The sequence below is a fragment of the Hordeum vulgare genome, chromosome 1H (assembly GCF_904849725.1).
Source record: "Hordeum vulgare subsp. vulgare chromosome 1H, MorexV3_pseudomolecules_assembly, whole genome shotgun sequence".
Classification (NCBI taxonomy): Eukaryota; Viridiplantae; Streptophyta; class Magnoliopsida; order Poales; family Poaceae; genus Hordeum; species Hordeum vulgare.
The window spans coordinates 430,884,843-430,908,011 of NC_058518.1; the positions used below are offsets into that span (position 1 = coordinate 430,884,843).

Sequence of the window (23,169 nt, forward strand, 5' to 3'; positions counted from 1 at the left end):
ACAACGCATCTGAGCAACAGAAATGTTTTCCCGTTTATCAAAGACACATCTGAGCAACATGAATATGAAGCTTGCACTTTCCTATTTGAACAATTGTCTGGACTAAAAACAAAATTTAACAAAAGAAATTTGTTCTATTTTTGGAGAGAAAAAGAGGAACAAGACGCTTACACGCAGCTATTCAGATGTGAAATGGGTCCATTGCCGTTTAGTTACCTAGGGATTCTCATTCATCATAGACGACTGGCGAATAGGGAATGAAAATGTATTGAAGATGGATTCAAAAAAGACTAAGTTGCTGGGAACAACAAGATTATTTCTTATGGTGGTCGGCTTGTGTTGATAAACTCGGTTCTAACAAGCCTACCGATCTTGCTATCTTTCTTTGAAGTACCGATAGGTGTACAAAACATACAAGACTTCTATCGATCTCGCTTTTTGTGGCAATGCGATGAAGCTAGGAAGAAATATAGATTGGCAAGGTGGGATATTATTTGCAGACCCGAAGACCAAGGGGGTCTACGTATCGAGAATTTACAAGTGAAGAATAGGTGCATGCTTAGCAAATGGCTATCCAAGTGAAGAATAGGTGCATGCTTAGCAAATCTTGAGAAATAAGTACTTACATTCCAAGACTTTGTCTCAGGATACTGCTAGACCTTATGACTCACCCTTTTGAAAGGGGTTAATGAAGTTGCAGGTCACCTTCTTCCAGCGGGAGAAGTTTTTAGTTCGCAACTGTATCATGACCAGATTTTGGGAGAACACATGGATTCGGGAAACATCTCTAGCTTTACAATATCCCTCCCTATATAATATTGCATAATGGAAGGAAGATTACGTTGCCATAGTATTACAGTAGGTACCTCTCAATATTCAATTCAGGCGATCTCTAGTGGGAGAACGTTGGAATTCCTGGTTGAATTTGGTCAGACGGTTGATGAATGTTCAACTCTTTGGCCAGCCAGATCACATTCACTCGAAATTAGCTGTGAATGGTATTTTCTTATTGAAGTTGATGTACATGGATTTAATTAACTATGTGCCTCCTTCGAGGTCTTTACATATTTTGGAAGATTAAAGTGCCACTTTGAATTAAAAATTTCATGTGGGTTTGTACACAAGGGAGTGGTACTAGCCAAACATAATTTGATAAAACGAAGATGGGTAGGCAGTCCCAAATGTTGCTATTGTGATCAAAATAAAATAATAAGACACCTCTTTCTTGATTTTCCACTAGCAAAACTTTTATGACGCACTGTCATATAGCATTCAATATTAATCCACCAATGAACATTAATACGCTTTTGAGAACGTGACTCAATGAAGTAAACGTAACTATAGCGAATCATATCCGAATTAGAATAAGTTCATTATTTTGAGCTATATGGAACACTAGAAACGTTATGTTATTTAATGGCAAGAACTTCAAATATTTTTTGCATGTTATCTACATAACCACGGCTTGGATCCGTGCGTGATCGTTACTCACTCATCTGGACTCCGGGAAGGTTACGGCTATTGGATACAACCGGTGGGAGACGGTCGCATATGCTATGTGCAGTCGATTTGGATGACGAGCAAATAATATGTTAGGTGTATAGGCATCGTAGCCTGCTTTTGGTTTTGCGGGATGTGGTATAGTTTTCTTTTATCTTTCCTCGCTCATTATTTTTGCTCAGATTGTGAGCATATTGTGGATCTAAGACCTTGTTATTGGTTTTTTAAAAATATGGCTGTACATCGATTGTTGCAGACGTCGGACGCTCTGCTTGTCCTTTAAAAAAGATAGTCAAAATTAGCTAATGTGGTATGGAATTAGTCCAGCCAACCAAAATGGCTACATGCATGATTTGTTACTTTCATAGTGCCAAACATATACCTGCATGTTACTTCCTCTGTTTTTTGTGGGGATCCGCGTGTTACTTTGGATCGAGCATGTCCTTCAGAATTACTACACTTCATTTTTTTTTATGACACGATCCCGATCACATGATCTATTATTTGAAGATCACAAACCACGTAACCTATTTGAAGTAGTCAAAATTAGCTAATGTGGTACGAAATTACCCCAGTCCACCAAAATGTCTGGATGCATGATTTCAGTGTGCTGCCAAACATGCATCCGCATGTTACGTCCTCTCTTTCTTTAAGGATCCGCATGTTACTTTTTTTTTTGAAAGGGCCCGCATATTTGTGTGCATGTACCTAGGAGTTACTGCCCTTCCGCTTATTACGATACGACACGATCCCCAGCATATGAAATTTCAAAACCATGAACTACCTAAGCTACTTGTCGCGACTTGCTTCATACTTCCTTGGTTCCTAAATATAAATCTTTAAGGAGATTTCACTAAGGGATTACATACGGAACAAAATAAGTGAATTTACACTTTAAAATATGTCTTTATACATAGGTATGTAGTTTTTTAGTGAAATCTTTAAAAATACTTATATTTAGGAACGGAGGGGATAGGTTATAATATTTATAAACCGCAAAATAAGGAACTGAGGAAGCAGGTTATAATATTTGTAATCCTTAGTAAAATCTTTAAAGAGTCTTAGATTTAGATACGGAGGGAGTATTATTTAAAGAATTTGCAACTTTGGTACACAAATTTTACGAGTTGGAAGGTAGGTAATTAAAGACCAACAAACCAGCACTATGTTACCGCACCAACCTAAAATAGAGATAATTTTTTCTAAGTACCAAATTTACAAAACGATATGATTCTATGGTTCTAACTTGCCAAAGATAATTAATCTTTGACTTCTGTTGAGTGGGAAAGAAAAATCTTTCATCCGGTAAACACCTTGGTTCTCTCGGGTGCGTGTGCACCACGTATGCGCTAAGTAATTTATTATTTTTTTGAAAATTTCAAAAAATATAAATACTTTTGAAATGAAATATGATTTGTAAATATTTTATTTGAAAGTTCAAAAAACTCCGAATATTTTCTAACTCATATAAATTTTTTGACCAAAGGAATGGTACCCATTGACTTCAAAGCAAAAATAAATAAATTTATGACGACAATATAGCTGAAAAGTACCTTTTATAGCATTTTTTCTGGAATCCTTAACCCATGATACAATGAAAGCCATTCCCTGGTGAATCTTTTTATACGATAAATATTCGATCATGTTGGTTTCAAAAAAAAATTCTTAATTACTAAATTGTTTTTACATATAGGGTGCGCGCGCACCCCAGGAGCACCCGGCTCGCTTCCCATGCTTACCTCTCTATAAATGATAAGAGCTGTTGTGGTCTACTCTCTACGGTTGGTGCAGTCATCCTAGCTACCTTTCTAGCGCCCGACTTGTTAAGCTAATAATCATCTTTGTGAATAGCTATGAAGGCAGCGAGCGGCGTTCGCATGGTTGCTGGCGACGGAGAGAACAGCTACGCCGCGAACTCCAGGATCCCAGTTTGTATCCTGTACTGTTGTGATTAACTGTCACTTGTATTTAAGGACCGAAAGGTGGCAGCTCTTAATTTCCTAGGTTTCACGCATGTCTACAGGAGAAGGCCATTTTGGAGTCAAGGCTGGTGCTTCGCAAGGTCACAGAAGAGGTGTATAGGTCGCTCCCCGACCAACAGAGCACGATGGTCGTTGCTGACCTTGGCTGCTCATCAGGTCCAAACACTCTGCGCTTCGTCTCAGAGGTGTTGCACGCGATCCAGGCCTGCACCCCGCAGTCGGAAGAACAACCGCGTGGCGTGGAGGTGCAGTTCTTCCTGAATGACCTGCCAGGGAACGACTTCAACCTCGTCTTCCGTTCACTGGAACAGTTTCAGAATCTCGTTGGGAAAGAGACGCCGCCATTCTATGTCGCTGGGCTCCCAGGATCATACTACACCAAGCTTTTCCCTTGTGGGAGCGTCCATATCTTCCACTCGTGCTTCGCCCTAATGTTTCGCTCCAAGGTATTCTTTGCATTTCGTGTTCTTGTTTGAGCATGCAAATCAATGACTGGCTACGATCCACAAAAGAAACTAGGAGTAGTTGCCAAAAGTACTTAAGCATACACATGACTCCATGAGCTCTTCAAATGAGTGTACTAGTATTAATCAGCGTTGAATACAGGAACTGGAGGCTTGAGGACATGCTAGTCGTTTACTTGTTCAAAAATTAACCCAAAAGCTAATGCCCACACGTGTGGGCGTTTGCAATTGGCCCACATGCCTTCATTATTACTTATTTTGTCACGATAACATCAGCGAAAATCTTTTTTGGTTTTTGGTTTAAAAATATATTATCTTTCAATTTTAAAATCCAATAAAAATCCATTTTCACCATTAAATCCGTCTCGACGAGATCTTCAAAACTAGATCTCATGTTGATATGTTTCGATGAATTTCTTTTTGACAGCAATTGCCATGATGTTACACTATAGTTGCCATAGTGTTTACATTAAAATTGTCACGACATGTTCTATCTATTCTTTTTCTAGATTCAAAATTACCGGTATATTTTTCAACTACTTTTTATGACAATTTTTATTAATTGATCATGGCAATTTTTAGTAATTAACCATGGCAAATTTAATGCATGGATCATGGCGATTCTTTACTAATCCATTAAAATTTACTTTTAAAGGTAGAAGAACAAAATACCTGAAACATATCATGGCAACTTCTATGTAAACACCATGGCAATTGATGTGCAATAGACATGGCAACTTTTAACGCAAAAAAAAAGTCGTTGAAACATATTGATATGAGATCTAGTTTCGAATATCTTGTCGCGAAGATTATTCATTTAAGAGATAAAACATTTTAAAAATAGCAAATCAAAAAAGATCGCCATATACATGCATGCGGTGACGCGGCGCAATCTATGTGTTATAGGCGTCTGGATGGATGTTGCTTCCACCACACGTGTGGACGTTATCGCGATTCAAAATTAAATATTCATAGAACACAAACTTTATACAGCTAGGCAAACACAAAATGACAGAGCATACATAACTGATAGAGTGGGTGCAGTGAGTAAACACATGCTAAAAACCAACATATGCTTGTTGTTTGGTTGCCTGCATATATATTCTCTAGCCTGGCTGCAATGAAACAGAAGATATATTGTTTAGTTGCGGGCTTGTTTAGATGGAAACACAAGTCAGGCTATTTGATTACGTGCAACACATGTTGTCTCGTAACCTTCTCATTAAGGTGACGAGCACACTACGAGCACACTAGCGAGCAGAACATACCAGAGACACTCAAGCATAGGAACAACTTTAACTTAGTAGGAATCCTAAACAAGCAGCAGCATTTTTTTAGGAAAAAGAGGATCACAGCCCCCGACCTCTGCATCAATCGATGCATGCAGTCATTTTATTAACTAAGTAGCCAGACAAAGTCCTAAGTTCTCAAATAGAAAGCAAATTATGATAAAAAAAACGCACAAAAGCGGACAAGAACCGCCACATCCGACGAAGACAAACAAATAAACCATGACGCCTATACACCTAGTCTATTAGTAGCTCGCCATCCAAATCGGATGAAGATAGCCCGTGCGATCGTCTCCCATCGGTTGCATTCAATAACCATAAGCTCCCTAAAGTCCACATGGCTGAGTAATGACCACGTACGAATCCAAGCTGTAGCTCTGTAAATAACCTGCAAAAAATTATGGATACCTTTACCATTAAAAATATGATCATTTCTCGTGTTCCACATAGCTCAAAACAGCGCACTTATTTCAGTCCTGGTATGATTCGCTATATTTCCGTCTACTCCACTGAGCGACGTCCCAAATAGCGTGTTAATAGTCGTTGGTTGAGTAATGTTAAAATCTATATGTACAATGCGCAGTAATAATTTGGTCAGTGGACAATCAAGAAAGAGGTATTTAACTATTTCATTCTGATCACAAAAGCATCATTTAAAACTTTCTATCCATCGTCGTCTTATCAATTATCTTTGGTTAACACAACCCCTTGTGTATAAACCACATGAAAATCTTAATTCTGAATGGCACCTTGATCTTTCAAATATGTAGAGATCTCGAGAGTGGTCCGGAATTAATTAGATCGATGTACATTGACTTCACCGTAAACCCACCATATGTAGTTAATTTCGAGTGAATGAAATCTGTCTGGTGCGTCAGTTCAATGTCCGTCAAACGTCTGACCAAGTGTATCCAGTCATTCCATCTGTCTCCCACTAGTGCTCGCCTAAATTGGATATTTAGAGGTATTGATTGGAACACTGTCGCCACGTAATCTTCCTTACGCTTGTGCGATATTATAAAGGGTAGGATATTATTATAAAGGGTAGGATATTGCAAGGCTAGCTGCATAGTCCCTAGCCATGTGTCCTCCCAGAATGTGGTTGTGGTTTAGTTGCCAACTAAAAACTTTACCCTCTGAAAGAAAGTTACCTTCGCCTTCATTAACCCCTTTCAAAAATGTGAGTCATTAGGGCGAGCGGTGGCCTGAGCTAGAGACTTAGAATGTAGGCACTTGTTTCTTAAAATTTGTATCCACATCCCGTCGGTCTCAGTAGGCAATCGGTATAAGCATTTGCTAAGTAGGTGTCTATTTTTAACCTCTAATTTCTCAATACCTAAGCCCCCTTGGGTACATAGATGAAATCAGAAAAAAAAATGAGATCAACTTGTGCACATCCTTAATGGGAGCATTCTTGATAAATTCCTTATTAAAGGACTAAGAGAATCTATTGTATACATACATATCTCTACCTATTAATAAAGCACGCAGTGCTTCTGCCGTACATCGTCGTCACTTTTACAAAAAAGTCCCTCTGCTTCTGAGTATTCAACCCGCAGTCTCTATGTTATGAAAAGAAAAAAAGAAAATTCAAACCAGAGTCCTCAGAAACAGCGACGAAAACACTGCGACATTTCAAATTGAATCAACCCCAACCCCCACCCCACCCCCGAGTCCTCCCCAATTCCAAGATCCCTCGCCACGCTTCCCCGCTCCCAATTCCCTCCCCAATTCCAAGATCCCTCGGCGCGCGGCTCGATTCCGGAGCTACTAGGCAGCTAGGTAGGGTTTGCAGGCCCTCGCACCAAGCTGCGTGCGCGATCTCGCCGTCCGTTCCGGGGCTAGGGTTTGGATTGGGGTACAACCCCAAAGCCAGCTTTGGATTGAGATTTGGGGGAGCGGCCACGGTTCTGGATCGAGCTGCCCCGTGTGCTGCGAGCGATGGTGGTGACTAGAGGAGGGCTCCAGTGACGGTTGGTTTCGGTGGAACAAGGAGAAGCCCGCAGCCATGGTGCGGCTTCTCGGGCTGCGGGGCCTCAGCTTCGGGCCTGAGGAGTCGCCGCGAGAGATCATGGCCGCCGGCGGAGATGCGGCGCCCCCTGTCAGGAGCAGCGGCTGGCTCGTCTGCTTCTTCGACTCCGCCTTCTTCTGCGAGTGGATCGCCGTCAGCTACCTCTACAAGCACGACCACGCCGGCGTGCGCGACTACCTCTGCAACCAGATGTACACGCTCCCGCTCTCGGGCCTCGAGGCCTACCTCTTTCAGGTCTGCTACATGCTTGTGCAAAAGCCCAGCCCCTCCCTCGACCGCTTCGTCATCGACACCTGTGCCAAGTCCCTGCACATCGCGCTCAAGGTGCATTGGATCCTTGCTGCTGAACTTGAGCTAGAGGAAACCGAGGATCTGGATGGGATCGATAAGGTGCAGGAGCAGTACCAGGCTGCAGCCACCGTGCAGGGCGAGTGGTCTGCTATGAGAATCACGGGAGAGATGATTTTTTTTGGAAAAGGGGGGAGATGATTAGTTGGGAAAGAAATAAATGTAAGTTTAAATTACCCTCAAAGTTGGCTTAAATTACCCACTATGCCACCCATAAGTGAAAAAACGGTTCGGATTTGTTTTATCAAAGTCGTCGTCGCGTGCAGTTATAAAGATATGAGAACTAAAAATCATGAGCAGGCGCTCGGTTTGGTGGCTAGAGCGGCTGCCTTCCACACAGCACACCAGGTTTGACCCCTGGTAGGCACACCTTTTTTCATCCCTATTATTCGTCTTTGTATATAGCAGCAAACATGGGTTAATGGACCAGCCCATGTTTTATTATTTCAATATATATTTTTTATTTAAATTAATACATGATTTTCCAAAATTCCAATTCTTTATGTTTTGAAAAAAAGTTCTTGAAATCATAGAATGTTTGGACATTAAAACAAAGGTTCAGAAAATCAGAAAATGTTCACGGATTCAAAAATGTTGATGGTTTTAAAAAACGTTTGCATATTATAAAATAATTCACACAATGTCTATGAATTTTCAAAAATCGAATACCCAAGTTGTTCCCCATTTACAAAAAAAATCATCGATTCAAAAAATGTTCACTGAATAAAAAACAGTCCATGCATTTAAAAAAATATAAGTTTACATCAATCGACAAAACTTGATTACATGGACACTGATTTTCTTTTTATATAGCAGCAAACACGAGTTCATGGGCCAGCCCATGTTTTATTATACCATTTATTTTGTACTTCTTTAAACTAATTCATGATTTTTCAAAATTCCAATTGTTTGAGTTCTGAAAAATATTGTTCATGAAACCATAGAATGTTTGGGAATTGAAACATAGGTTCAGGAAATAATAAAACGTTCACGTTCTTTAAACAAATTGATGATTTTTAAAAAATGTTCACATGTTATAAAATGATTCACAATTTTGAATAAAATGTTCATGATTTTTAAAATGACCATTTATCCAAAACATATTAGTGAATTCGAAGAAAATGTCTATGAAGTAAAAATAACGTTGAGAAAAACTAAAAAAATCTTAAATTTGAAAAGTCATTAGTGGGCATTTAAAAAAAGTTCATAGACTGAGTAAAAAACTGTCCATGCATTTCAGAAAAAAGATAGTGGGCATCAATCAACAAAATTCAACCACGACCATCATTGTCGAGGATGGAAGAAAAGATAAGTGACAATATGATGGGCCACCGTGTTAAGTACAAAAATAGAGGATGCTCATATGTCGGGGCATTTAGCCATACTTATTTGGCTATAACGTAATATTTTTGTCTCCCGTTGCAACGCACGGGCATATTTGCTAGTACTAATTAATTGCAAATAGATAACAAACTTTTGCAAATGTGAAAATTCATCAACATTTTTCTATACATTGTATTCATATATATATATATATATATATAGGGTCGTGCTATTCGTCACCCTGGGTGAGGAATAGTTATTCTTCACCCTCCTCTATTTTAATATCAATGCACCGTAATTTTACGCTCCATAAATTTTGTCTTATTTTACACGTAAAAGAGACCATAAAAAAATATTATCAATGTAAAAATATTTTATGTCACGTGAAATTATGAACATACAAAAATAGTGCAAAAAATATACTAAATTCAATTTTTTCTGGTCTTGTGACCTATATTTTTATTTTTATTTTGTCAAATTTTACATAGTGATTCGATATAAATTTAACTATTTGTATTTTAAATGTAATTGTTTTTGAAAATTGATCGTAAGATTATCTTGGGTGAAGAATAAACTATTCTACACCCTGGGTGATGATTAGAGTTTCTATACATATTGGATCAAAATATAAAAATTCTCAAATGTCAAAACCCCTTAACTTTTTTCTATACATCTAATCATCTAGTGAAAAAAATGTTAAAATTCTTCTGAAAAATGTCAACTAATTTGGTGTTGTTTCATTTATATAGAAATTGTATACTGCTATTTAGTTCTCTCAAATAATATTACATGTGTATTAAATTTGTGTGATGAAATAAAATGTTTTTAAAATATTCCTAATCTATGATCAGTCTGGCCATTCTTTATTTCCATCAACTTTCAGATTTTATCATTCTATACAAAAGATAGATATAATTCATCTAACTGAAGAAAATTTGTGTGTGTGTGTGGTCATGCATGTGTGTGTGGGGGGGGGGGGCTCGGGGAGGGGCGGCTATGGCAGCACGGCGAGGCGAGGCGAGTCGGGGGCGACGACGACGTCAGTGGCGCGGCGAGGAGCTCAATCACGGCCGGAGGAGTGGGCGCGGGCCGCGGCGTCCCGGGCATCGTCTGTCCGGGCTCAGGGAGGGGCGGGCGCGGGCGGCGTCGGGGATTGGCATGAGGCGGCGCGGGCGGCCGGCATCGGGGAGAGGCGAGACGGCGACGGTGCAGCGAGAGGTCGAAGGAAAGCGGAAAACTGAAAATGCAGGATCGTGTGGGTGGTTTGATATATGAAAAGACCTTTAGTCCGGGTTGGAGCCACCAACCGAGACTCAAGGTCACTTTTGGCGAGGCGAAACGGTGAGAAGCTTATGCCTTCAGTCCCGGTTGATGGTGGCTCCAACCGGGACTAAAGGTCTATTTTCGACGGCCCAAATTCGAGGTGGGAAGCGCAAGCCTTTAGTCCTGGTTGGTAGCTCCAACCGGGACTAAACGCCTATTTTGTTTTTTTATTGTTTTTGTTTTCTTAAATAGGACAGTTTCTGTTTTTATATTTGTAATAACTGTTAGACTATTTATAGTTTTTGAATGAATATTTTTGGTTTAGGTCAAAAACTACAAAATTTCTATTAGTGCTAGTAATTTTCAAATTTATATAGTTTAAATTTGAATTTTTTTTAAACTTGTGTGAATCACTGGTTTATGAATAACTTTACTTAAAAAATAGATTTTTTAGTCGTTCTTTTTTCTGATGTTTAATATTAGTGTGTTTTATCATTATATTAAATTTAGTAATTTTTAGGTTATTAAAAAAATGAAATGCCTTTGTAAGAGATGAGTATTCGTGCGGAACCCTAATACTTCAAAAGAGATAGTCTAGTTTGTACACGAAGTGCATCCTGTTTTTTCCGTAACCCTTGCAACTTTCTATCACATGTTGTGTGGGTGAAATGATGATACCATGCCAAGTTTCATCCTTTTCAGAGTTCATTTGTAGCGTTTTCAGTTTCAGGGTCATTTAGCTAAAAAAAATCATTAAATGCATGGACAATAGCAAATGAGGTGAGAAAGGGTTGAAAATTTATGAGGTGGCTTTGAATGATGCATATTTATGCCACAAAAATTCTGGAGTTGAAATAAGATTAAAAAATAAAATGCAATTGTAAGAGATGAGTATTCGTTCGGAACCCTCATACTTCGAAAGAGACAGTCCAGTTTGTACATGAAGTGTATCATGTTTTTGCCGTAACCCTTTCAATTTTTTAGAACATGCTACGTGGGTGAAATGATGATACCATGCAAAGTTTCAGCCTTTTAAGAGTTCATTTGTAGCGCTTTCCAATTTTAGGGTCATTTAGCTAAAAGATCATTAAATGCATGCAAAATAGCGCAAATGAGGTGAGAAAGGGCTGAAAATTTATGAGGTGGCTTTGAATGATGCATGTTGAGGGCACAAAAAGTTTGGAGTTGAAATAATATTAAAAAAATGAAATGCCTTTGTAAGAGATGAGTATTCGTTCGGAACCCTGATACCTCGAAAGAGATAGTATAGTTAGTTACATAATGTTTCTTCGTGTTTCAAATGCCAAAACACATACATATATATCCGGAAACTCACTAAGAAGAAAGTGATGACGGTGAAAGTCGGTCACATCCGAGATTGGGATGTTGGGGTATAAAACTTTTTTGTTCGCGTGTGTCCCTCTGCGCCGTAACCATGGACAATCTTCATCATTTAACATGATGGTTGGGTCAGTCTTCACTCCGAAGGGAGGAATTTCGTGAAACTTTTCATAATCTTGTGACATTTCTGTCTTGTCCTCCACTCCCACGATGTTTTTTCCCTGAAAGAACTATGTGGCGCCTTGACTCATAGTATGATGTATTCGCTTCCTTATCTTTTATTTTTCTCGACTTGGTATAAATATCCTTCACATAGAAAACATGTGACACATCATTGGCTAGGACAAATGGTTCATCTGTGTACCCAAGATTGTTGAGATCCATTGTTGTCATTCCGTACCGCAGGTCTTCCTTTACCCCGTCTCCTTTTAGATTGACCCATTTGCACCGAAACAAAGGGACCTTCAAATTGTTTCCATAGTCAAGTTCCCATATCTCCTCTATGTAGCCATAATATGTGTCATTTGGTCTATTGTTGGTGTTTGTTGTATCAAAGCAGACACCACTATTTTGGTTGATGCTCTTTTTTATCTTGGGCAATCGTGTAAAATGTATTCCCATTTATCTCATACCCTTTGAAAGTCGATATAGTCGAAGATGGTGACTTGGCCACCAAGTACAGGTCATCTCCAACTTCAGGGTCATGCACGAGACGTGTTTGCAACCAACCGCCGAATAAGGTCATGTGTGTACGTTTGATCCAGGGATCAGATTGCTCTGGGTTCTTGGAGTGTACAATATCCATATGTTCCTCGATATACGGAGCCACCAAGGTGGAATTTTGTAGAACCGTGTAGAGTGCTTGCGCCCAAGAATGTCCGTCCGTACATATTACTGAATCCTTTCCTAGCATACCTTTCCACCGAGTCCGCCCTCATGCCTCGATTCAATAAGACCAATCGACTTAATATGACGAATAAAGCCAACACAAAACTAAATGACCTCCTCTGTTTCATGGCCCTTGGAGATGCTTCCTTCTGGCCTAGCAAAGTTGTGAACATATTTCTTTAAGACTTCCATGAACCTCTAGAATGGGAACATATTTTGTAGAAATACAGGGCCCAAAATGGCAATCTCTTCGACTAGGTAAACTAGGACGTGTGTTATGATATTGAAGAAGGATGCTGGGAACACCAACTCGAAACTGACAAGAGATTGCACCAAATCATTATGTAAGCTTGGTAGGATTTCTGGATGGATTACTTTCTTAGAAATTGCATTGAAGAATGCACATAGCTTCACAATGGCTGATCGGACGTTTTCTGGTAGAAGCCCCCTCAATGCAACCGGAAGCAGTTGCATCAGAATCACGTGGCAGTCATGAGACTTTAGGTTCTGGATTTTTTTCTCTGCCATATTTATTATTCCATTTATATTCGACGAGTAGTCACACGGGACCTTCATACTGATCTGACATTTAAAGAATATTTCCTTCTCTTCTTTGGTAAGAGCGTAGCTTGCGGGACCTTCATACTGCTTTGGATGCATGCCGTCTTTTTCGTCCATACGTTGCTGGTCCTCCCGTGCCTCCGGTGTATCTTTTCTCTTCCCATACACGCCCAAGAAGCCTAGCATGTTCGCGCAAAGATTCTTCATCACGTGCATCACATCTATTGCAGAGCAGACCTCCAGGACTTTCCAATAAGGTACGTCGCAAAATATAGATTTCTTCTTCCACATGGGTGTGTGTCTCTTAACGTCATTCAGAACCAATTGTCCGCCAGGACCCTTTCCAAAAATTACTTTTAAATCCTTGAGCATATGATCACCAGTATGGTGGTCAGGCTTCTTCCGGTGATCTTCCTCACCTTTGAAATGCTTGCCTTCTTTTCTTAAGAGATGCTTGATCGGAAGAAATCGACGATGTCCTAGGTGCACATTCTTCTTACATTTATCCAAATATATACTTTCGGTAACATCTAAACAGTGCGTGCATGCATGTTATCTCTTGTTTGTCTGTCCTGAAAGGTTACTAAGCGCAGACCAATCATTGATGGTTACAAACAGCAACACTCGTAGGTCAAATTCATGTTGTTTGTGCTCATCCCACACACGTACACCTTTGATATCCCACAGCTGTAAAAGTTCTTCAACTAATGACCTCAGGTACACATCAATGTCGTTGTCGGGTTGCTTGGGGCCTTGGATGACCACTCGCATCATAATGAACTTTCGCGTCATGCACAACCAAGGAGGAATGTTATAGATAAATATAGTCATGGGACAGGTGCTATGATTGATGCTCTGCTCCCTAAAAGGATTAATGTCATCTACACTTAAACCAAACCAACAGTTCCTTGGGTCATCAGCAAAGTCTGGCCACTCTCTCTCGATTTTCCTCCACTTCGACCCATTTGCGGGCACTCTCAATTTCCCATCTTTCTTACGCTCGTCTTTGTGCCATCGCATCAACTTGGCATGCTCTTTGTTTTGGAACAAATGTTTCAACCGTGGTATTATAGGAGCTTACTACATCACCTTGGCAGGAATCCTCTTCCTGGGGCGCTGGACGTCAACATCGTCACCACGGTCATCGCGGCCGATCTTATAGCGCTCAGCACCGCATACCAGGCATGCGTTCAAATTCTCGTACTCCTCACCGCGGTACAGGATGCAGTTATTAGGGCATGCATGTATCTTCTGCACCTCTAATCCTAGATGGCAGATAGCCTTCTTTGCTTCGTACGTATTGTCAGGAAATTCGTTGTCCTTTGGAAGCATCTTCTTTAACAATTTCAGCAACTTTTCAAAACCCTTGTCACATACACCATTCTTTGCCTTCCATTGGAGCAATTCCAGTGTGGTACCCAACTTCTTCTTGTCATCTTCGCAATTTGGGTACAACAATTTCTTGTGATCCTCTAACATGTGCTGCAACTTCAGCTTCTCTTTTTCAGTTGCGCATATTCTCTTTGCATCAGCAATGGCCCGACCAAGATCATCACCGGGCTCATCTTGTGCCTCTACTTCAGCTTCTTCCCCCATTGTAGTACTATCGTATTCAGGGAACGAAGGATAGCTGTCGTCATCCTCTTCTTCTTCATTCTCTTCCATTAGAAACCCTCTTTCTCCGTGCTTGGTCCTACAGTTGTAGTCGGACATGAAATCGGATGTAAACAGGTAGACGTGAATGACTCTTGACTTAGAGTAAGTTTTATCATTCTTACAGACAACACATGGACAACACATAAAACCATCCCGCTGGTTTGCCTCGGCCACACGCATAAAACTCTTCAAGCCATTAATGAACTGGGGAAAGCGTCGATCATCGTACATCCATTGTCGGTTCATCTTCATTGCACAAGACCGAAAAGACCAAATTAATACAATTTCACACATAAGGTTCACGCACAATTATTCTCATAAAAAAATACAAGAGTTTCTAGCTAAAGCACTTAAATGCAACAACAAATGCGATCAAGATCGCAACTAAGATAACAATTGATCCAACAACATAGTGATACCAAGCTTCTTTATTAAGGGCATATTTTCTAATCCTTCTAATCTTCAAGTGCATTGCATCCATTTTGATCTTGTGATCATCGACGACATCGGCAACATACAACTCCAATTTCATCTTCTCTTCTTCAATTCTTTTCATTTTTCTTTCAAATACTCATTTTCTTTTTCAACTAAATTTAACTTGTCGACGAGAGGGCCAGTTGCAATTTACGCTTCACATACCTCCTTTATAAAAATATCCATGTCAACTTGATGGGCATAATTGTCATATAAACGAGAAATGCAACAAGAAGTTATAAAAGAGGATGTACCACATGCGAATCATAAACCGGACGAGGGCCGACGGGAACGTATATCAATACCATGACATTATGTATAACAAAATCATACAGGTAAGAAAACTATCTAAATCATACAAAAATAAGTTTTTTTGGGAATAAAAAGGATAAGAACAAGAGGATCACCAAGGTGGTGCCGGTGACGAGACGGTGTGGGCGATCGATGGTGGTTAGGACGGAGATGGGAAGGCACTGAGTAAACCACAACTACACATATGCAAACTAAGAAGTTAATTTGAACTCAAATTGCATATAAATCAAATAAACTCCCACATAATTACTCCCAAACTAAAACCCACAAATTACTATATAACTATGGAGCATTTAGCAATAGGAGATGAAATGACAAAGTTGCTAAACTTTGTGAACACTTGGATTGGATGGGTGCCTCAAATCTTGACAAATCTGGAGAAAAATGAAGGATGAACTCAAGCAAGAGAAGAAAACAGAGGAGAGAAAGGGGAAAACAGAGATCTTGGGCTCGGGTTGGACGAAGTAGTATATAGTGATACTTTTAGTCCCGGTTAGTGATACAAACCGGCACTAAAGATCTATCTCTAGTCCCAGTTTGTATTACCAACCGGGACTAATGGCCCTCGCACAAGCCCCAGCCCGACAAAACCCTACCACCATCCCTTTACTCCCGGTTCATAACACAAACCGGGACTAGAGGTTAATAATAAATCGGGACTAAAAGCATTCCTCACGAACCGGGACTAATAGTCACATTAATCCCGGTTCAACCGCAAACCGGGACTAATAATCGAAACATAAGGTCTGTTTTCTACTAGTGCTACCTTGCTGAATGAAAGAGGACACCTGATCCCTCCATGATTCATTGAACACTTTCATATGTAAGGCCTGTTGAAGGAATGACCATTTGACCTTATCATATGCCTTCTCAAAATCCACCTTAAAGATAACCCCATCAAGCTTCTTTTTATGAATTTCATGCAACGTTTCATGTAAGACGACAACCCCCTCTAGGATGTGTCTTCCAGGCATGAAAGTAGTCTAAGTCAGTTGTACAACAGACTGGGCTATCTTTGTTAGCCTATTCATGCCAAACTTTGTGAAGATTTTGAAACTGATATTAAGCAGGCAGATCGGCCTGAACTGCTCAATGCGAATAACTTCCACCTTGTTTGGCAACATCATTATTGTTCCATAGTTTAGGTGAAAAAGCTGAAGCTGACCATTGAACAAATCATGAAACATAGGCATAAGATCATCCTTTATAATATGCCAACATTTTTTATAAAACTCGACTGGAAACCCATCTGGTCCCGGGGCCTTGTTTAGTTTCATTTGTGCTATTGTGTCAAACACCTTCTTCTCTGTAAATGGTGCTGAGAGAATCTCATTCTCATCCGAACTGAGCTTAGGTATGCCAATATTTTCATTCTCATCAAGAGAAACACAATTTTGTTCTCGTTCACCAAAAAGCATCTTATAATACTGTGAAATGTACAATTTTAGGTTCTCCTGCCCTATATTTTTATCCTCATCTTGTTCTAGCTGAATAATTTTCTTCTTCATATGGTTTCCATTCGCAATCATGTGAAAAAAAGTGAGTGTTATCATCTCCATGAACTACCTTCGACATCTTTGCTCAGGGGGGCCATTTCATCTCCTCCTCTCTGAGAAGGATTTGTAGCTTCTTTTGAGCCTCGGTTTTAATATCCCGATCTGAGGTGCTTAGAAGTGAACTTTCAACTTTCATATCGAACTCATTACTGATATTGATAAGTCTATCATTTTCTACTTTGTAAATACTAGTTTGATTCTTTGCCCAGCCTCTCAGAAACTGGCGTAAGTGCCCAATCTTGTCTTGCCACCAGTCCATACTAGAGGATCCACCATATTCTCCTGCCCATTCATAGTTAATAAGATCCATGAAGCCTTCTCTCTCGAACCAACTTAATTCGAAGGAGAAAGTATTCTTATTTCCTACATGGGTCGCTTCCCCAGAATCGACTAGTAGGGGTGTGTGATCTGAAATTGCCATTTGCATAGCATCGACCGTGACAAGCGGGTATTTCTGTTCCCAATCAATACTACTCAGAACTCTGTCCAACTTATCATATGTTGGCGTTGGTAATGAGTTGGCCCATGTGAATTGTCTACCAGTGAGGTCAATCTCCCTCAAATCGAGACTCTCAATAATCATATTGAACATAAATGACCATCTTCCATCGAAGTTGTCATTAAAATCTCACCCAACCAGAATGGGAAGCCTTTCACTACCACAGATTCTCACAAATCAGCAAGAAAATCATTGTGGTTGTGCCGCCCCATATACAGCCACCAGAGCCCATCTAAAACCATCAACCTTCGACCTTACAAGAATTTTGATGGAAAACTCCCCATAGACGACACTTAAAACCTCTAATGCATCACACTTAACACCAAGAAGTATCCCACTAGATCTACCTCTTGGTGGCAAGCAGTGCCAATCAAACTCAACTCCACCAGAAATGTTGTTAAGAAATTGCGACGTAAAGTTGTCTCTACCCGTTTCTTGCAACGCCAACAAATCGAGTTTATGCTCACGTGAAGCCTACCTAAGAAATCTAATTTATCCAACTCCACTAGACCTGTGCTATTCCAAAATATTCCTCCCATATTTCATCAACAAGCAGCAGCATGACATAGTCTTAAACAAGCAGAAACTAGTTTAACTCTAAATAGAGAGCAATGAATCAATAGAGAACTCTCTAGACTTTCAAAGCAAAGACGTAGTCGTGTTTCTTGCACTTGGTCATCACATCAATGTTTTCATCATTGAAGATGATCACCTTCAGGGTGTCATGAGTCATCATCTTGAAGAAGACAATGTACCCGATCATGATCTAGTGAACAAACGGCAAAGTGGGCCCAACTCTGAGAAAGGGTGACCCTGTCATTCATCAGTCAAACCATCACTCTTCATGAACAACAGGTGTTTGACTTCAGATTGAACTCCTAAGGGATGGTAGGAAGTGCTTCGTGAAGTGTAGAGGCAAAGAAAGGCACTCCAGCTTTGGGCAAAGGATCACCTTGCACAAGTGGTTTGGTCTTGTCTCCTCATGCTAATGGCCATAGTTCCTCTGCTTGTTGCTCGGGGATCCTTCGACACCTCATCATCGTCTAAGGGCGGCACCACCTCCTTGTCCTTGTGTAAGGCTGGCATGCACCACCTCCTTTCCCTTCTCTCCCGAAACCACCACCTCCATGTCTTTGTCTTCGGGGATCTCCATGTCCTTTGTCCTTTCCATTTGTGGTCTCCGTCTCGATATGCATTATGAATAACACTGAGTTCAAAGGATGATTAACATTCATTTGTATCGTCCAAAGCCTATATTTACCCACCCAAAGGCCCAACTACTTACCCACCAACACACTCAATTAAAACTCTCCTGCTCTTATTATTGTCACTGCTCTTCCACATCTCTCTACTTCCATGAATCTCATATCCAACCCCTTCCCTTGTGGCATTTGCTCGAGGGTTTTCTTCCTTGGCCAAGCCCCCTCCCCCCCCTCCCGCCTCTCCAAGCGCCACCAGGGTCGTCACGGCTACGATTTAGTCGTACTATTTAAGATTCAGTTACCCTCATTCCCCAATCCCCTTGTACTCAATCCGGACTGAACTCTAAAATCCATCGCTACTAGCTAAATCAAGATGTGTTGATCAATCGTATCGAATGCCCACAATCATTTAATACCTCTAGCACGTGAATCGAATGCGCAAACCGAATCTAATACGCAAGTCGAATGCGGAAAATCTCTAGCGAGGAGGTTCTTTAAGTTCCATGCTAAGCAAGCCAAATGCGAAAGCATGAAACCAAACGGGCCATTTTCTTAGCACGCAAGCCTAGTGTGGGTGTATGCGAGCAACCAGACACATCCTGTATGAACAGGGTATTAAGAAATGAATGGATGAGTACCACCAAATCTATAGTAAAAATATTAACATCTAGAACACCAAAATAGTCTCATGAGATTATTTATGGAATATATATTTTTGTACTATGTGCATTTGGCTTTGTAGATGTTATAACATTTTTCTATAGAGTTGATCAAACATAACAAGTTTGACTTAGGAGAAACCTAGAACTTCAATTATTTTGAAACAGTGGGAATAGTATACAATATAGGCTAAAGTTACACTTCTAGAAATGTATATGTGACTAAAATACTGTGTATTATGCTAGGAGGTGAATAGGAGGGAAAGACACCTAATGAACACAAAATGAACTACCTAACATTGTTGACACGTTATAGATGATGCCCCAACACTTAACCATATAAACAATTCAGTTTTCTGCCAGGGATCATCGACTGTATGTAGTGAAATAGTACCACTATACCATTTTTATATAATGACTCCTTTATGCTAGGTCCCGAAGGTGATCTGATGTTGCCTTTGTTATGCTAGGGATCATCGACTGTGTAGTCAAATAGTACAAATACCATTTTATATAGTGACTCCCTTTTGCTAGGTCCCCGAGGAGATCACAAGTTGCACTCACCTGAACGAAGGCAATATCTACATTGGAAAGAGTAGTTCACCTATTGTTATTAAGTTGTTCCAAGAACAATTCAAAAAGGACTTTGAGATGTTCCTTACATTGCGCGCCAGGGAGCTTGTCGATGGGGGCCGAATGTTGCTCACATTTATTGGACGAAAGAGTGAAGAGATGATGTTGACGGATGGAGATGTTAGCACCATGTTTGAATTGGTTTCCAAATCACTCCAGTTTTTAGTACAAAAGGTACTGATACAAGAATTCTAGCTCTCTTTGTTTTCCACTATTATTCTCTTCAGTGACAAATTTATGATAAACTGATAATAACGTGTGTAACCTGATATGTTCCTAAGTTACTTCATCCTATTACGACAACATTCTATAAATGTGATTTCATCCCTGTTAGAGATAGTGGCATATATAATATCATGAGGGGCATACAAAAAGTGAGATTTACAGTTAAAAATGGAGAATAGTAACTCACCTTCTAAATTACAGAACTAGTAGCATTCCATCAGTCGGAGGAATAGCAGTTTTGGACAATAATTATGTTGGACTTCAACACTAAAATAACAACCTAAGTTCTGCAAGACATGACTTATCGTTTGATGCACCCTATTTAAACTATTATTGTGGTGTGTGATATACAGGGCCATGTGAAGAAGGAGAAGCTGGACTCATTCAACCTGCCATACTACACCCCATCCATGAACGAGGTTCAGGAGTTGATCAACAGGAGTGAGCACTTTGACATCGAGCACTTCAGACTCTTTGAATCCAATTGGGATCCTGAGGATGACTCAGACAATGACACAGTACTAGACTCTGCCAGCAGTGGGGTAAATGTGGCCAAGAGCATGAGGGCAATGCTGGAGCCGATGGTTGTAGACCACTTCGGGGAGCACATTATTGAGGAGTTGTTTGTGGTGTATGCCTCCTTCGTTGCAAAGCATCTAGAGCGACCAACGAAGGCCAAGTTTCCCATCATCACGGTGTCCTTGATGAAGACAATTAATTAAGCTGGTCATAATTAATTGGTGGTACATGAAGAGTATAGTCTACTATTCGATACCTACTATGCTTGTGTTGTGTCGTCCTATGTGTCTACGAAAAGACATTCTTTGTGTATCTGCAACTGAAATTGCATAAACTCTTAAATTCATAAACCGATAAATTGCGATGTTTGGTAAGAATGAGCCATGAACTTCACATCTATTTCATTTTTTTCAATGGGCAAAGATGAAGGTTCCAAAGTGAGTATATAGCAAAAAACTACCACATTGCGGGCTAAGGCTATGAAAAACAACCACTTTTTTAATTTGCCAAAATGCTACCATAAAATTGGTACGCTGTTCAAAAAAAATGACGATGTGATTTAGAATTAATTTGGTTTATTACAGGTCGGGCCAGTTTCTAAACAAAGTGTTTGTTGATCGTTTAATTGGCCATTAACATCCATGTGGATCCCACATGTAAGTATGCTCTCTCTTTCTCCCCCTCCCTTATCTTTCTTCTCTCCTTGTTCTTCCTCAACTCTCCTAACGCAGCTACGACCGCCACCACCAGGGCTGGCCACAACCAGGCCATGCGGAGAACCGTCGCCAGGTCCGGCCACTACCATGGGAGCGGACAACAGCAGCACACAGTCGCGGTGGCAGGCAGCAGCGTCGGCGGCAGGCAGCACACAAGGCGGGAAGCAGCGGCGATGGCGGTCGGCGGCATGCAGCAGCTACGGCAGGAAGCAGCATGCAGCAGTAGTGGCAGCGGAGGACGACAGTATGCAACAGCCATGGCAGCAGGCAGCAGAAGCAGTGGCCAGCCGACAACAGAAGCGGCGATGAGAGGCAACAGTGGCGGTGGCGGCTCGCAGCACCCGCGAGCGAGCATTTGGCGTTTGTCTCACCCATGGCCAGAGCAACGCCGAGCGACCTCTAGGGAAACGTTGCATGGGAAACAAAAAAATTCCTACGCACACATATAAGATCTATCCATGGTGATGACCATCTACGAGAGGAGAGATCGGATCTACATACCCATGTATATTGCTAAGCGGGAAGCGTTAAGAAACGTGGTTGATGTAGTCGAACGTCTTAGCGATCGAAATAACAATCCGTCCCACGAACTCCGTCCCGATCTAGCACCGAACGTACGGCACCTCCGCGTTCAGCACACGTACATCTCGACGACGATCTCCGACTTCTTGATCCAGCAAAAGAGACGAAGAGGTAGCTGAATTCTCCGGCAGAACGACGGCGTGACAACGATGGTGGTGGAGTTACTCCGGGAGGGCTTCGCCACGCCGTACCGAAATAACCTACAGGGTGTCACAAAGTAGTGGAGGGAGGAGACGGCTGCACGCGTGGCTTGGGTGCAAAAAGCATATGTACTCTCCACTATATATAGGAGGGAGGGGAGGGGTGGCGCCCTATGGATTTCTCCTAGGGTTCGACACGCGCAAGGAGGAGGGAGGAGTCCTCCTCCAAATCAGTTTGGTCCTCTCCTCCTCGTCGGTTTGGCCCACCTCCTCTCTCTTTCTCTCTTCGGTCGAAGTAGGCCCTCTTGGGCTGGCTGCCCAGCCCACTAGGGTCTCGTGCGCCACCCTTGGGTCTACTTGGTCCCTTTCCGTGTGGGTGGCCCCTCCCGGAGGAACCCCGGAACCCATTCGTCATTTCCGGTACTTTACTGGTAATGCCAAAAATCCTTCCGGAAGCCAAATGTACCCTTTTTATATATCAATCTTTGTCTCCGGACCACTCTAGAACTCCTCATGATGTCTGAGATCTCATCCGGGACTCCGAACAACATTCAGTCACCAACATACATAATTCAACTATACCGAAACGTCACCGAACCTTAAGTGTGCAGATCCTGCAGGTTCGAGAACTATGAAGACATGACCTCAGACACTCTTCGGTCAATAACCAATAGAGGCTCCTAGATGTCCATACTGGCTCCTACATATTCTACGAAGATCTTTATCGGTTGAACCTGTATGTCAAGGATTCAGTTAATCCCGTATAACATTCCCTTTGTCCTTCGGTATGTTACTTTCCCAAGATTCGATCATCGACATCTCTATACCTATTTGAATCTCGTTACTCGCAAGTCTCTTTACTCGTTTCATAATATAAAATCCCGTAGCTAACTCTTTATTCATATTGCTTGCAAGGATTGTTGTGATGTTATATTACCGGGTGGGCCCCAAGATACCTCTCCGTCATAAGGAGTGACAAATCCCAGTCTTGATTCATGCTAACTC

General features: G+C 41.0%; 1 protein-coding gene across 1 annotated transcript; it reads left to right on the top strand.

Annotated features, from left to right (window-relative positions):
• The first annotated feature begins 3,353 nt into the window (after positions 1-3,353).
• On the top strand, positions 3,354-20,929 carry LOC123412873 (anthranilate O-methyltransferase 2-like). Its single transcript, XM_045105836.1, has 4 exons — positions 3,354-3,428; positions 3,524-3,928; positions 19,884-20,156; positions 20,561-20,929. The coding sequence occupies exons 1-4, from the start codon at positions 3,354-3,356 to the stop codon at positions 20,927-20,929; spliced, it is 1,122 nt and encodes a 373-aa protein (XP_044961771.1).
• The last annotated feature ends 2,240 nt before the right edge of the window (positions 20,930-23,169 follow it).

Bases quoted from the DNA above. Each gene is read 5' to 3' on its own strand.
- LOC123412873 (XM_045105836.1), top strand. From the start codon at position 3,354: ATGAAGGCAGCGAGCGGCGTTCGCATGGTTGCTGGCGACGGAGAGAAC. The intron at 3,929-19,883 runs GTATTCTTTGCA...CCCTTTTGCTAG, and splicing joins CCCTAATGTTTCGCTCCAAG to GTCCCCGAGGAGATCACAAG. The intron at 20,157-20,560 runs GTACTGATACAA...TGTGATATACAG, and splicing joins TCCAGTTTTTAGTACAAAAG to GGCCATGTGAAGAAGGAGAA.